The sequence below is a fragment of the Ursus americanus genome, chromosome 3 (assembly GCF_024610735.1).
Source record: "Ursus americanus isolate L20-20 chromosome 3, mUrsAme1.1.p, whole genome shotgun sequence".
Taxonomy (NCBI): domain Eukaryota; kingdom Metazoa; phylum Chordata; class Mammalia; order Carnivora; family Ursidae; genus Ursus; species Ursus americanus.
Window position 1 is genome coordinate 36,295,301 of NC_142129.1, and position 12,410 is coordinate 36,307,710.

Sequence of the window (12,410 nt, forward strand, 5' to 3'; positions counted from 1 at the left end):
GATCTTTGAGCTTACATAGAATGATCCCTTTTTATTTTTCAGAATCAAAACAATACAGATGTGTGTCATGTAGGAATATGTAAGAAAGAACACACAACAAACTTTTAAAAGTTGTTATTTTGGGAATGAACTGTGTGGTGGAGGAACTTTCATTTAACTTAAATACACTGGCTTCAAATATTTATTATGAAAGTTTTTACAATAACTAAAGATATTTAAAAGATTTACCATGTTTTTGAAAGGAATTCCCAATTTTCTTTTTTACGAATTAATCTGTGAGATAAATTCATCAAAGATTTTATCTTTAAATGTTAAGCAGGTAGCCAGCCCTCTGGAAATTTGAGAATCTGGAAAACCTTACTAGTACCTTACCATCAGGTAAGAGTCCCCAAATGAACTGCTTAGAGTGTGGGTATTACTATTTAACGTGGGGAGCCTATCAAAGATCTCTTTGGTAGAAGTATTAAAATAATTTCAGAGCAAGTAGTTCCACTGATGGTCGGTGGGAAAAAATGGCACTTTATCTCTGTGCTGAATAAAAACTCAAGACTAAATGTCAACTTAATCGTGAAAACAAAAACAAAGTAACCCAAAAAATATCAAACAAGGACAGCGAACCTTTAAGCCCCAAACCATGTCCAATAGAAAGACAACTAGTTGTGCTAAATTACACTTCAAGACAAAAAAAAAAAGAGGAAGGTGGGCGGGGACAGATGTACTAAAGGTAAAAGAATAGGGCTAGGAATCCTCGAGACAATCCCCTGGCAGCCTTCATAGTTTGTTTTTTTGATCTCTACATCGGATCAGAGGGCAGCTTAAAAGACGAGCAGCGATTTTCATAACCTATTCAAAATTTCTCCGAAGCCATGAGTGCAAAATACTTCCTTTCTTCTTTCTCTAAGGACTCAGCTAGGGTCCACAGGCAATCCTGGAGATCGCCCGGGGATATCAGAGAGGCTGTGAAAGGCACACTTTCCCTTCAGAAGCCGCTCCAGCCAGCAATTGAGCAAATCCGTAGAGTGGAGAGAAGTGGCCAGTCTGCAACTGGAAATCCTCCCAAACACAAAACATATCTCCCGAGGCCAACCTAGGCGGAGGCAGGGTACCGGAGAGGAGAGAGCTGCTAATCCCGGAGTTACAATCACACATGCGCGAACATGACTTGACACACACCCACCCGGCAGCGAGCGCAAAGCTGGGAGCTCCAAACGGAAGACAAACGCTCAGGGAGCTTCCGTGGCTGCGGGGAAGGCCATTCCATCCCATTTTCTCTTTTCCCCCCAGAGATCCCCTACCAAGTAGCCGCCTCCGACCCCACCCCGCCAGGCTGGGCCCCGCCTCGCGCCCAGGTGGCTTAGGGCTGGCAGGCTCCCGGGGCTTGCCTGGCGGTCAGCTGCACCCCTGGTCGGAGAGAAAGGGAGACAAACCATTTACACTTCAGTGGCACCGTACTCACCCTCATAACTGACACCCCCGGCTTCGCTATGGTTGCCCTCACAGTCCTCCTCCCCTCCTGCAGCAGCCCCCTGGGTCTCGGGAGCAGCCATTACGCGGCGGCGGAGAAAAGGGAGGGCAAGCGGACGGGTCCGGAACCAATAGAAACGCGACTGGAGGCGAACTCCCCATCAACGTGGGGCTTCCTCCACGTCCACGCCTCGCCATCACGTTCTGGGCCAATAGGAAGTGGAGAGCGAAGCCTAATCCCGCCCTCAGATGCTACTGCCACGCCCCCTTCCGGGATGGCGAGGCCTAGAACTACAATTCCCAGCTTGCTGCAGGGACACCCGGACAGGGAGGGCTGGAAGAGGCGCTGGCGGGCGGGGGCGCGCCGGAGAGTATTCTGGCGTGTAGCTTAGTTCAGTGAATCAGAACAATGACTGCGCCGCCGGGTCCCCGGGAGCGCGTCGGAGGACTGTGAGCAGCCGCCGCCGGGAGAGCGGCGGGCGGCGCAGCCTCAGCCGCGCGGTGTCAACGCCGGGTTCGGGAGCTTCCAGCGCAGACCTTGCCCAGCGCCCACAGCTCGCGCGGAGCCGCCGCGCTCCAGCGTTGCAGCCGCTACTCGGGAGCTGTGCATTGTTGTGAGCAGGAGAAGGCGCGAGGATTACAAAGCCTGAAGACCCCGGACCCCCCTTTAGCCATGTGGATACCTACGGAGCACGAGAAATACGGCGTGGGTGAGTCTCCGCGGGGCGAACTTTTATTCCTCTCTGGCCCGAGCGGGTGCGCATTTCGCGTCCTTGCCCCTGCGCCCCTCTCGCTCCGCCGGGCTGGAAATGCCTAATCCTGGCACCGCGCTGCGGGTTTGGGGCTTTGCGGAGCCAGCTCCGGGCAGAGGGGTGTGCGCCGGGGTCTCGCCCCTCACCGCCCCATCGACGCTTCCCGCACCGGCTCCCGGAGCGCCGGGACGGCTGGGGGAGCGCGCGGCCAGCCCTCCCGCTGCGGGCTCTGCCTGCGGAGTTTGGAGTGGCGACGGGGCGTGTGTGAGTCAAGTTGGAAGAGGAGGGCGAACGGCGTTCCTCTCCCTCCTTCTCCTTCCCCAAAGAGGGCAGTGGGCTGCAACGATTCCCCGGGGTGGAGAGTGAGACAACTGCGCAGAGAGAACACCCCCAAAACAGAAGGGAGGCGCAAAACCTTTTCTCCGGCTCCCTTCGACATTCCCGGAGTGCGGAATGTGGCACAGTCCTCAAAAGAGCCGTTCTGACAGACCGAGCCCGACCCCAGCTTCCTTCCTCCCTCCTATCCCGGGTTCCTGGGGTGTGAGTGTTGAGGGGCTAGGGGATTGGTAAATTTCAACATCTGCGCCTCTTTGGTCTTTGGAGGGGAACGGGTATTTTAGCAATGTTTTTACTTTTGGCCACCCTCGCCGCCCGGGGTAAGCGCGTTGGGGGTTGATGGAGGACAGCTGTGGAGTGGTAATGGGGAGGGGGAAATCGGAAAGCCTGGGTCTTCGAGGCGAGGAGACAGCTTTTAGGAAAGGACTACTCTGACACTGGCGTTCGAAGGAAAAGGAACAGGGTAGCGCTCGCTGTTCTGTGCAAAGGTGAACAACAAAGGACATTAATGTTGACTGATGAATACAGGAGTCTCCCTTCCTTTCCCTCCTCCCACTTCAGGCTGATTACAGTTCCCGTTTTTGTTGTTTGATTTCAGCTGGGTCTCCCCTTTGACAGTTACTCCTTTTAGGGTTGTGGCTATTAAGAAGCCAGGCTCTCTGACAAGCCTGCAGCGGCCAAATGCAATTATAACCTCTCAGAAGGTTTAACAGGGTGAAAGCATTTTGGATTTTACTAACAATCTTTATTTCCTATAATGCCGCGTCCTGCTGATTGGTGTACTTTTTTTTTTTAATTGGGTACAGAGCTAGTGATTTAGACAATATGTAGGTATCTGCTTATGTTCTAAATTAATTTTCCTGTAATTAAAAAAATTTGGAAAGCCTTTCCAGGAATCATAGGCATAGGGGATTTTTTTTTTTAACTTCCCATGGGAATAGGACTTTGGAGTCCATTGAAAGGACCGTATGATTAAACAAAGTCATTCCTATGTTTTTATTAGCTTTCATGCTGATTGTGACTGTTGAGCAAGACAATAGTTTGTCCTAGTCCCACCTTTGGGAAGGGGTTCCAGCTTTGCCTCTCTTCAAAGTGTAGGGGGAACCTTTGCCAGGCACTGTACTGGCAAAGAGTAGATGTCAGTGGTTATTATTTTCCTTCTGACCCCCTCCTCCCGCCCCTTTTTGGGTGGATTAACCCTTGCTGGGAAAAGATATTGCCTTTGCTGAAACGGTGAGGAACTGGAGCTTACCCCTTGTCGCTCACTGGGTTTAACACTCAGTACAAGAAGCAAAGATCCATCCAGCAACACTATCCCGCTTGGAGTCGATCCCAGATGTTGCTTTCTTCCAAGTGTTAAATTATACAGATTATGGATGGGATTTATTTTCTTGATTTCTTTACATGCCAGGTCACAGCTGGGTGCTGGTATTGATTAGTTTTTCTCTCGCCTTTCTTTATAAGCTTTGGGCAGAGGCTTAAAACACACTCTGGGATTTCCTGGAATGGCAAACCGGATATTATCGGTCAAGTGTTTTGGGCTGCAGCAGACACCTTGCTTTTGGGTGGTTGTGATTTGGTTGCAGAGTAGGGGGAGGTGGAAGGGTGAGCACAGCGTTGGGAAAAGGAGGTTCAGATGAGAAGTGAGGACAGAGAGGGGTCTGCTCATTTATACAATATCACACATACAGGAATGTTAATCATCTTTTATTATTAATTTTTGAACATTTGGCTTATGGAATGCTTAGCTGATTTTTAGAATCCATCTGTTAGGCTTGTGCATTTGTGTGTGTGTATGTCTGTGGGGTGAAAATTTTGCTAGGATACTTAAGTGTGGACTTTATTTCTCACCATGGAGAGCACTATTTGTAGCTATCTATGCTGCAAGTTTTTTTTTTTTTAACCTTAGTACATGTGCTTTTCTCATGCAGATCTTATAAATACTAAAGAAAAGATACTTTATGGGCAAAAATGGTTGTTATCAGGTATAGTAGTAATTCAATTCCTCATTCTTTGAAATAAATTAGCCTTCATAACTTGGAAAAACTGAAGTTTCAGAGCAAATTGTATATTTTTCCAATGATACTTCTTAGCCATCATCAATTATATGAGATAATTATGTGTCTTTATATGTTTGTTTCCATCTCAAGCGTATTGTTAATATGGATACACTTACTTAAATTTCATATCTGTAGTAAGATGTATCAGAGATAGAAATTCCTTTTCAAACCTGACATGTGGGCACTCTTCTCCATCCAATTGATGGGTGGTCTTAAAACAGTGTATGCTTATATACCTAAGTGTTCTGATTCTAGGGAATTAGAAGGTCTATACCTTCTATAGTCCTGAGGGATAGGGGACCTTGTCTCTTTAAAACTATATTAGGAGGCACAATGATAGACATATTTTATCTTGGGAATTTCTGATTAGCTCTTAGTCCTAGGCTAGACACTGCTGCCAGCTGTGTGACCTTAGGTAAGTCGTTTAACCTGAGTGCCAGCCTTTCGGCAAATGATATCCAAGGTCCTCCCCAGTATTAATTCTTGAGAGCTCTTCCAAACAAATGTGTCCTCTGGTTAGAAAAATACCTCCATTGTTATAAGAAGGACGCTTTTATTGTGACACATCCCACATGGTTTTTTAACTAAGATCAAAGGTAAGCAAAAGCTGCCTGGGAGGCTGCCAGAACCCAGGTGATAGTTGTTCATTTTTCAATCTGTTTGATTCTCTCTCTCTCCAGTAGGAGCTTCATGCGCAGTGACAAAAGCATTCTTGATAGCCCCCTCACAAATTTCCTTATGATCACTATCTGCTTCCTGCATGTCTTCATCAGTCATACCTCCCCTCCCTCCCTTAAAGGGATGGGAATTAGTCATAGAGAAAGTTACGTTATGACAATTGCAGATACATTTCTGTATTCATTTGTTCAGTATCCATTTATTCACAGGTTTCCCAGGTGAGCCAGCCTGTCTTACTGAGCTGCAAACCGCACCTCTTAACTCCAGCCAGATGTTTAACATGTGTGAGCCTGGTTAAGCTTAGAGGGAGATTATGTGCTGGGTTGATCAGTGCAAAAAATTCATGAGCCTGACAAGAAACAAAACTCAGAACAAGCTGATCGGAAGGTTACCAGTGTCATTTAAAAAATGAAGTATTTAGTACTTACATTACTGAGTCCTCAAAAGTATTCCTGTCCTCCATTTCTCTTAAAGTGCTCTGAACTCATTCAAGTAGGAATCCCATTCCTTTTTAAAGCTCCCTCTATTTTAGGGGAAGAGGTACCTTCTCTTATTATACAGGATCTTTAGGATATCTTTTCCTTGAAAAAGGGTGCTTTAATGGTAGCTTGTGTGGGATAGTTATGAGTGAGTGTACCTGTCCTCTTAGCTATTTTCAGTTTCTTAGCTATTAGTGTCTTAAAATGTTTCCTATTTGTGGTACCATGATGTGTCCAGATAACATTTATAGCTAAATAATGATGTGCTGCCTGAAATTATTTGTGGCATTTAGAGCCCGGCACAGGATTCTACACTTTAAACGGGAAGCAAGGAGGAGTGATTTATATCTCTAGGTAAAGTACCATCGAAGGGCTGTGCAGACCGCAGGATGGCAGCTGATGTTCTGGAGCTGGTCTCCTGTGGGGATAGCGTACACACGTTTCCCTCTTTTGGCCATTCTACTAAGCGAGGATTCTTCACGAGGCCCTAGAAACACAGAGATGCTGCCTTTCCTCTTTAGTCTTGTTTTTTTGTTTTGTTTTTTCGCTTTTTCCTAGAGGCAGTGTGGTAGGTAATGTGAAGGAGATTATACAAATTTTGAGAAACTTTAGGCTTTCCTGTTTCCAGCTTTACTCTTTAGGAGACTACATTTTCACAATTATCTTTGGTTCAGAATGTCCAGATTTCTAGCATTGTGACTTTATGCTGTAAGCATATATGGCATGGAAGCATTACACTCTAAGGAAACCTACCAAAATGCTGTAACCATAACATTATTAATACAATGTTTTATAGTTGAAAAAATATTGTGAAGTTATTTTATTTGGGTATACTCTCTGAACTAGGATGGTAACTTCCGTTTAAGGGATGAGGAAGCATCTTCATGGAGATTAAGTGACTTACTCTATGTCAGTGACTTTGAATCTTGTTTAGGAAATACATTGAATAGGAAATAAATTTATCCTATTAATCTATAATATCATTCCAAATAGGAAATACATTTACTTTCCTCATTTGATGTATATACACAAATACCATCAGCACCAGCCCCCACACCCAGAATACAGCAGTATGTGCTCATATTCTGTGATGTTATATTCCTTATTATTTAAAAAAAAAAAAAAAGCTCATCACTAACTTGACTTAATAACTTCTCAATGCATCCTGACCCACAGTGTGAAAAGCACTTCTCTAGATATTACATATGTAATACAGGAAGGAACTGGAACTCAGACCTTGTTGGGTTTCTAGTCAAGTTCATTCATGACATCGGTTTTTTGTTTTTGTTTTTAATTGTCAGTTGTTTGTGTTTATTTTGACTTAGAATTTAGTAACCATACTTTTTTCCTTCAGTGTTGTCAAAATCTGCCTTTTTTTTTTTTTTTTTTAAGATTTATTTATTTATTAGAGACAGCCAGCGAGAGAGGGAACACAAGCAGGGGGAGTGGGAGAGGAAGAAGCAGGCTCCTAGTGGACGAGCCTGATGTGGGGCTCCATCCCGGAATGCCAGGATCGCGCCCTGAGCCGAAGGCAGACGCTTAATGACTGCGCCACCCAGGCGCCCCAAAATCTGCCTTTTTCTGTACTATTTCTTGTTAAAGATAAAACAGATATCCAGAGCCATCATATACATTGTATAAGTTGTCTTTTCAAGTTCACGTGCAACTTCCAACTAGGATCTTTTTGACAAGGACCCGTATGTACTACTTAGTGACCAATTTTGGATGTTTTCTACATAATTTCATTTGAGAATGATCTCTGGACCCTGTAACAAGAATAAATAAAGTAAATCTACTGAGCTGTATTGTCAGTTATAGGAATACCACCCATCATTGTTTTCTGCCTTTTCTCATGTTTCTTGCTGATTATTATTAGAAGAAACAAGGCAGGTTGTATAATTTGTTTTTGTTTTTTTAAGGCACTTGATGCCTTAATTTGTCTTTTTTTTTTTTTTTTTTTTTTTATTTATTTGACAGAGATAGAGACAGCCAGCGAGAGAGGGAACACAAGCAGGGGGAGTGGGAGAGGAAGAAGCAGGCTCCTAGCAGAGGAGCCTGATGTGGGGCTCGATCCCATAACGCCAGGATCACGCCCTGAGCCGAAGGCAGATGCTTAACCGCTGTGCCACCCAGGTGCCCCCCCCCCCTTTTTTTTTTTTTTAAGAGGGAGAGAGAGAGCACCTGCGCATGGGGTGGAGTGTAGAAGTAGAGGAAGAGAGAGAGAATCTTAAGCAGGTTCCATGCCCAGCACAGAGCCACACGGGGCTGGATCCTACAATCCTGAGATCATGACCTGAGCTGAAATCAAGAGTCGGCCTCTTAACCACCCGAGCCACACAGGCGCCCCTTGACTATGATTGAAACTGTAGAAGATGCAGCCTATAGAGAAGATGCAGTTAATACACAGATGAGAATAATTCTTTTGTTACAACATGGAGATTATCAGCAAATTCTTTTTTTTTTTTTCTAAAGATTTTATTTATTTATTCGACAGAGAGAGAGACAGCCAGCGAGAGAGGGAACACAAGCAGGGGGAGTGGGAGAGGAAGAAGCAGGCTCACAGCAGAGGAGCCTGATGTGGGGCTCGATCCCATAACGCCGGGATCACGCCCTGAGCCGAAGGCAGATGCTTAACCGCTGTGCCACCCAGGCACCCCAGCAAATTCGTTTTTTAAAAAACTCCCTTTGTTGGAAATATGAGCAGTATGAAACTTTAAAGCACACATATTGTTGCTTGTGGTGGGGGGTGGCTTAAAAATGAGAAAAGAGAGATCATTGCAGATGACTTGAGAGAGTACTGGAACCAGTTTGGCAATCCTTGCATGGTATAATCTGGATGGATCTGAGATGGTGAGAAGATGGGAAGCAACAGGGTTTGGTAATTGGATGTGAGGAGTTAGGGAAAGGAAGAAATTTAGGGTGTCTCCCTGGTTTCTGGCTGCAACAATGGGTAAACGTATGAGACATTTTTGTAGGCGGGGCAGGTTTATGGTGTAAGATTGAGTTTCCTTTGGCCACCTAGAGTTTGCCATACCTGTCAAATGTTTAGGTGGCAGTAGCTGGTAGGTAGTCAGCCTGGAGCAGAGGAGGGAGGTTCTGGAGCAAAAACTGTGGTTACAGAGTTTTTTGCTTTATGTGTGATGATTAAAGTGGTTGACCTAGATAAGGCATTATTCATTGTATGGACTTTGATTACATAGTCTGCTTGTTCATTCTAAATTTTAACGTGACAGGCCCTAAATTTTCCAAAGAGCAGTCATCTTGGAGCACTTTATTAATATGGGTACAGGGTACTCTAAAGGAAGAAATATTACCTGTCCAGGTAGAGTTGGTAGTAAACTAAATTTTATGGTCTTTTCTTGCATCCCATTAGTGCCTTGCCTGGCTAAGGCATCAGTTACCCCTATTTCTGTGACAGTTCTCTCCCAGGCAAATATCTCAGGCCAGATTGTGCATGTTTGTGAGATTTCACCAACAGGATGTTGAAAAACAGAATGAACAAATATTTCAATAAGCAAGATTTATACATCCCTCAAACAGCATGTAAGTGTATGCACATATCCAAAAATGGGAAAATGCTCAGATATCCAAAGCAATATATTAGTACAGATTGTGTGTGTGTGTGTGTGTGTGTGTCTATGGTAAATATATAAGACCTCTTAGGAACCACAAGGTCAAATTTAGAATTCTTAAAGTTATACTGCTGCACTCCTGAAAATCATGTCATTTGAAGTAAGGTATTCCAGCTTAAGATGCACTGGGCTCCCTTCCCCTAATGTAGGCTGTCATAACTTGCCACTAAAATAGCAATAAATGCACATAATGAGGCAAACATTGATAATATTAAAAATCAAGTCTGACAGAAAGCCTATTGCCAAAATTTGGGGGTAATTTCCCTCAGGCAGGTAGAATTGTATTAAGAAAACCAATTGGTGGTTTCTCTTTGCTTTCCTTCATTAAGCAGAGCAGCTTCAGTGACCTGGGCAGGAAGACCATTGTCTCTCCCCATGTCACCAGCTTAGAGGTCAGGTCAATTCTTTCAACTTGCATGTTTCCTTTACTACCTGAGACATCTATGGTCCTTCTCTTTCCACCCCATCTTTGTATTTCCATTGAGGGATAACCACTTCCGGAAACAACTGGGACTGGAAGGGGGTGGGCAGGTGGGTAGAAAGGAGTCTATGGAAGATGCTATTTTGTCTTTGAGAAGTATACTGTGGTCTCCATAAGCAAAGTGATTTCGTGGGTGCCCTTGAAGTGCTGCAGTAGCAGAGCATGATGGGTATTGTAGTTTTGCCTGCAGTCTCTTGGTGACAGAGAAGCTGTGAGATAAAAGATGATCTCACCTGAATTGCCAAAAACCATGGCACATGGCACACGATGGCTTATAGCCGGGAACTTGACGCAGAGCTGTGCGCATCAACCGGATTTTGAACAAAGGCCTGTAAGGGGGACTTAACACACACTTTCATTTTCAGCCATGTTCAAAGCACTGCAGGGAAGTTCAAGAACCAGTGATCACATTTGTGTCCCTACAGAAGAAGCAAAGCAACTAAATCTGGAAACAGGCATCTGTCACTTAGTGATAAACTAAAACATGACTGTTTCTCGGCTGGGGAGGAAGAAGGAAAGCATGACATTCTCATGGGGGAGGTGTGGGGAGGCTGTTGGAGATTGCCAATACCTATGTGTATTACCCACCCCTATTCATGTCCCAGGTGAGTGTGTCAGAAAGAGAAGCTCGGTGTTGGCGGGAATTCTTCTGAATATGAAATTAGCAAATCTTCCCCTTGGTGAATTGGATAACCATTCTTCCCGCAAGTTGTGAACCATTTTCATAAACCAAGCAATTTGTTTATTTTTATAAGAGTATTAGTTGGACATTAACCTAAAAATGTCTCCCTGAAATCTTTAAGTAGAAATATAGAGACTGGGTTCTATGTCTTTTTCTTTTCTCCAAAATAAAGTATCCTGTCTGTCACTGGTGACCATAGGTGAACATGTTTGGTAATATGGGCATGCGTGTATGGGAGGCAACTAAAAATAGCCCTCACCTGGGTCCTGGGGAGAGGAGAGAGCCTGTTGGTAATTCTCCTGAGGTGTCCAAAGTTGGTTGAAGAGTCTGTTGGTGGTAGAGCTTCCTCGATAGCAAACCTAAGAGGTTACCTGGGCTCTTAAAGAAACATGAAAATCAAACATGAATACGTAGTTGTAGAAAGAATGAAGATAGGCGAAATTGCTGAGATTTTTCTCCAGAAATCTGGATGATAAACACTAAAAAAAGATAGGAGCAATCCTACAAAATTACACACATAGTAAAAGCTTGCTGTTTCTTCAATTTGCTTTTTTTTAAGGAGAATTATATGTGTATTAATTGAACTCTACAGTTCACTGAATACTCCCAGCTGTAATTGATAGAAATTGATTCAGATAACCAGATATTTACATTCTTGGCCCATGTTAGAACATTAGCTATAAGTTATGTTAAAAATACAATGATGAGTGTTGAAATGGGAAAGTGCTTAAGAAAAGTGAGGAATTGGGATACAAAATTACATGTTGCTCTGTTGTTATAACCAGTTGTTTCAATTGAGAAGTGGCATTGTTTGTTTTGACTTTGTACTTTTAATAATTTCCAAAATTAACATGAATTTCTTTTATAATCAGAAATAATGATCTATGCTCTTTAATAAGCTGACCATTATTTCTTGATTAGTGTTTCCTCTCCGGATTAGAGGTTAGACTGGTGGAAGTTGAGTCTGAAATACCTGAATTTACTTTGTCATTTATGTCCAGGAAGTACTCTGTTCCAGAGTTTCAAAGTGGCTTTCCTTGGTGTACTGTCCTGATTACTTGTGATGTCTCTGCCCTGTTCATGCTTCCTCAGCCAAGGTGAATGTGTGCTTTCAGATGGCCTTGAGGTAGAAGTCTTTGAAAAAGAGCCCTAATCCTTCTTTGAAGAAGAGCTTCAGACGAACTCACCTAAGATAAAAATGCTGTTCTCTCCATGACATATTCATTTAGAGAACGGATGTAGCTGTCACCGCTCACTTTCCCTCATTCTGTGAACTCAGTCCTGTGAGACGGTGGGCCCTGGTATCATTTATGCTAGAGAAATTCATCAACGGAGAGTGTCAACAAGTCGAAGAGGCTTTAGTTAGCAATCAGGGGAATAATTCCTTATTCATGGATGTTATGGACTGAATGTTAATGTGTGCCCCCGCCCAGATTCAAATACGGAAGCTCCTACCCCCAGCATGGCTGTATTTGGAGTAAGGAGGTGAGAAAGACGAAACAAGGTCACAAGGGTGGGGCCCTGATTTAATAGGATTAGTGTTCTCTTCAGAAGAAACCCTAGAGAGTTTGCTTGCTCTCTGCACATACACGTACCTAAGGAGGGCCATGTGAGGGCACAGTGAGACCCAGCCATCCACAAGGCAGGAAGAGGTCTCTGGCCAGAAACCGATCCTACTGGCCCTTGTTCTTGGACTCCTCACCTCCAGAACAGTATGAAAATAAATTCCTGTCATTTAAACCACCTAGTCTATAGTGTTTTGTTATGGCAGCCCGAGCTAACACAATGGATTTGAACAGTTTTGGGTACTAGGAAGAGGGACAAAGTAAATAGAAGCCGAATCCTG

The 12,410-nt window shown here is 44.0% G+C and overlaps 2 protein-coding genes across 6 annotated transcripts in view; one reads left to right on the plus strand and one right to left on the minus strand.

Annotated features, from left to right (window-relative positions):
- ZNF277 (zinc finger protein 277) overlaps window positions 1–1,587 on the minus strand; it is a 103,898-nt gene extending 102,311 nt beyond the window's left edge. Inside the window, exon 1 of one of the 2 annotated variants that reach the window (XM_045792822.2) lies at window positions 1,457–1,587. In XM_045792822.2, the coding sequence (XP_045648778.2) occupies window positions 1,457–1,547 (91 nt within the window). In that variant the 5' untranslated portion in view covers window positions 1,548–1,587. The remainder of the gene's footprint in view (window positions 1–1,456) is intronic. The other variant, XM_045792823.2, reaches the window with a different exon arrangement.
- A 222-nt stretch (window positions 1,588–1,809) lies between these two features.
- Window positions 1,810–12,410, plus strand: part of DOCK4 (dedicator of cytokinesis 4) — a 409,713-nt gene continuing 399,112 nt past the window's right edge. For all 4 annotated transcript variants that reach the window (XM_045792824.2, XM_045792826.2, XM_045792825.2 and 1 more), the window contains exon 1: window positions 1,810–2,174. In XM_045792824.2, the coding sequence (XP_045648780.1) occupies window positions 2,138–2,174 (37 nt within the window). In that variant the 5' untranslated portion in view covers window positions 1,810–2,137. The remainder of the gene's footprint in view (window positions 2,175–12,410) is intronic.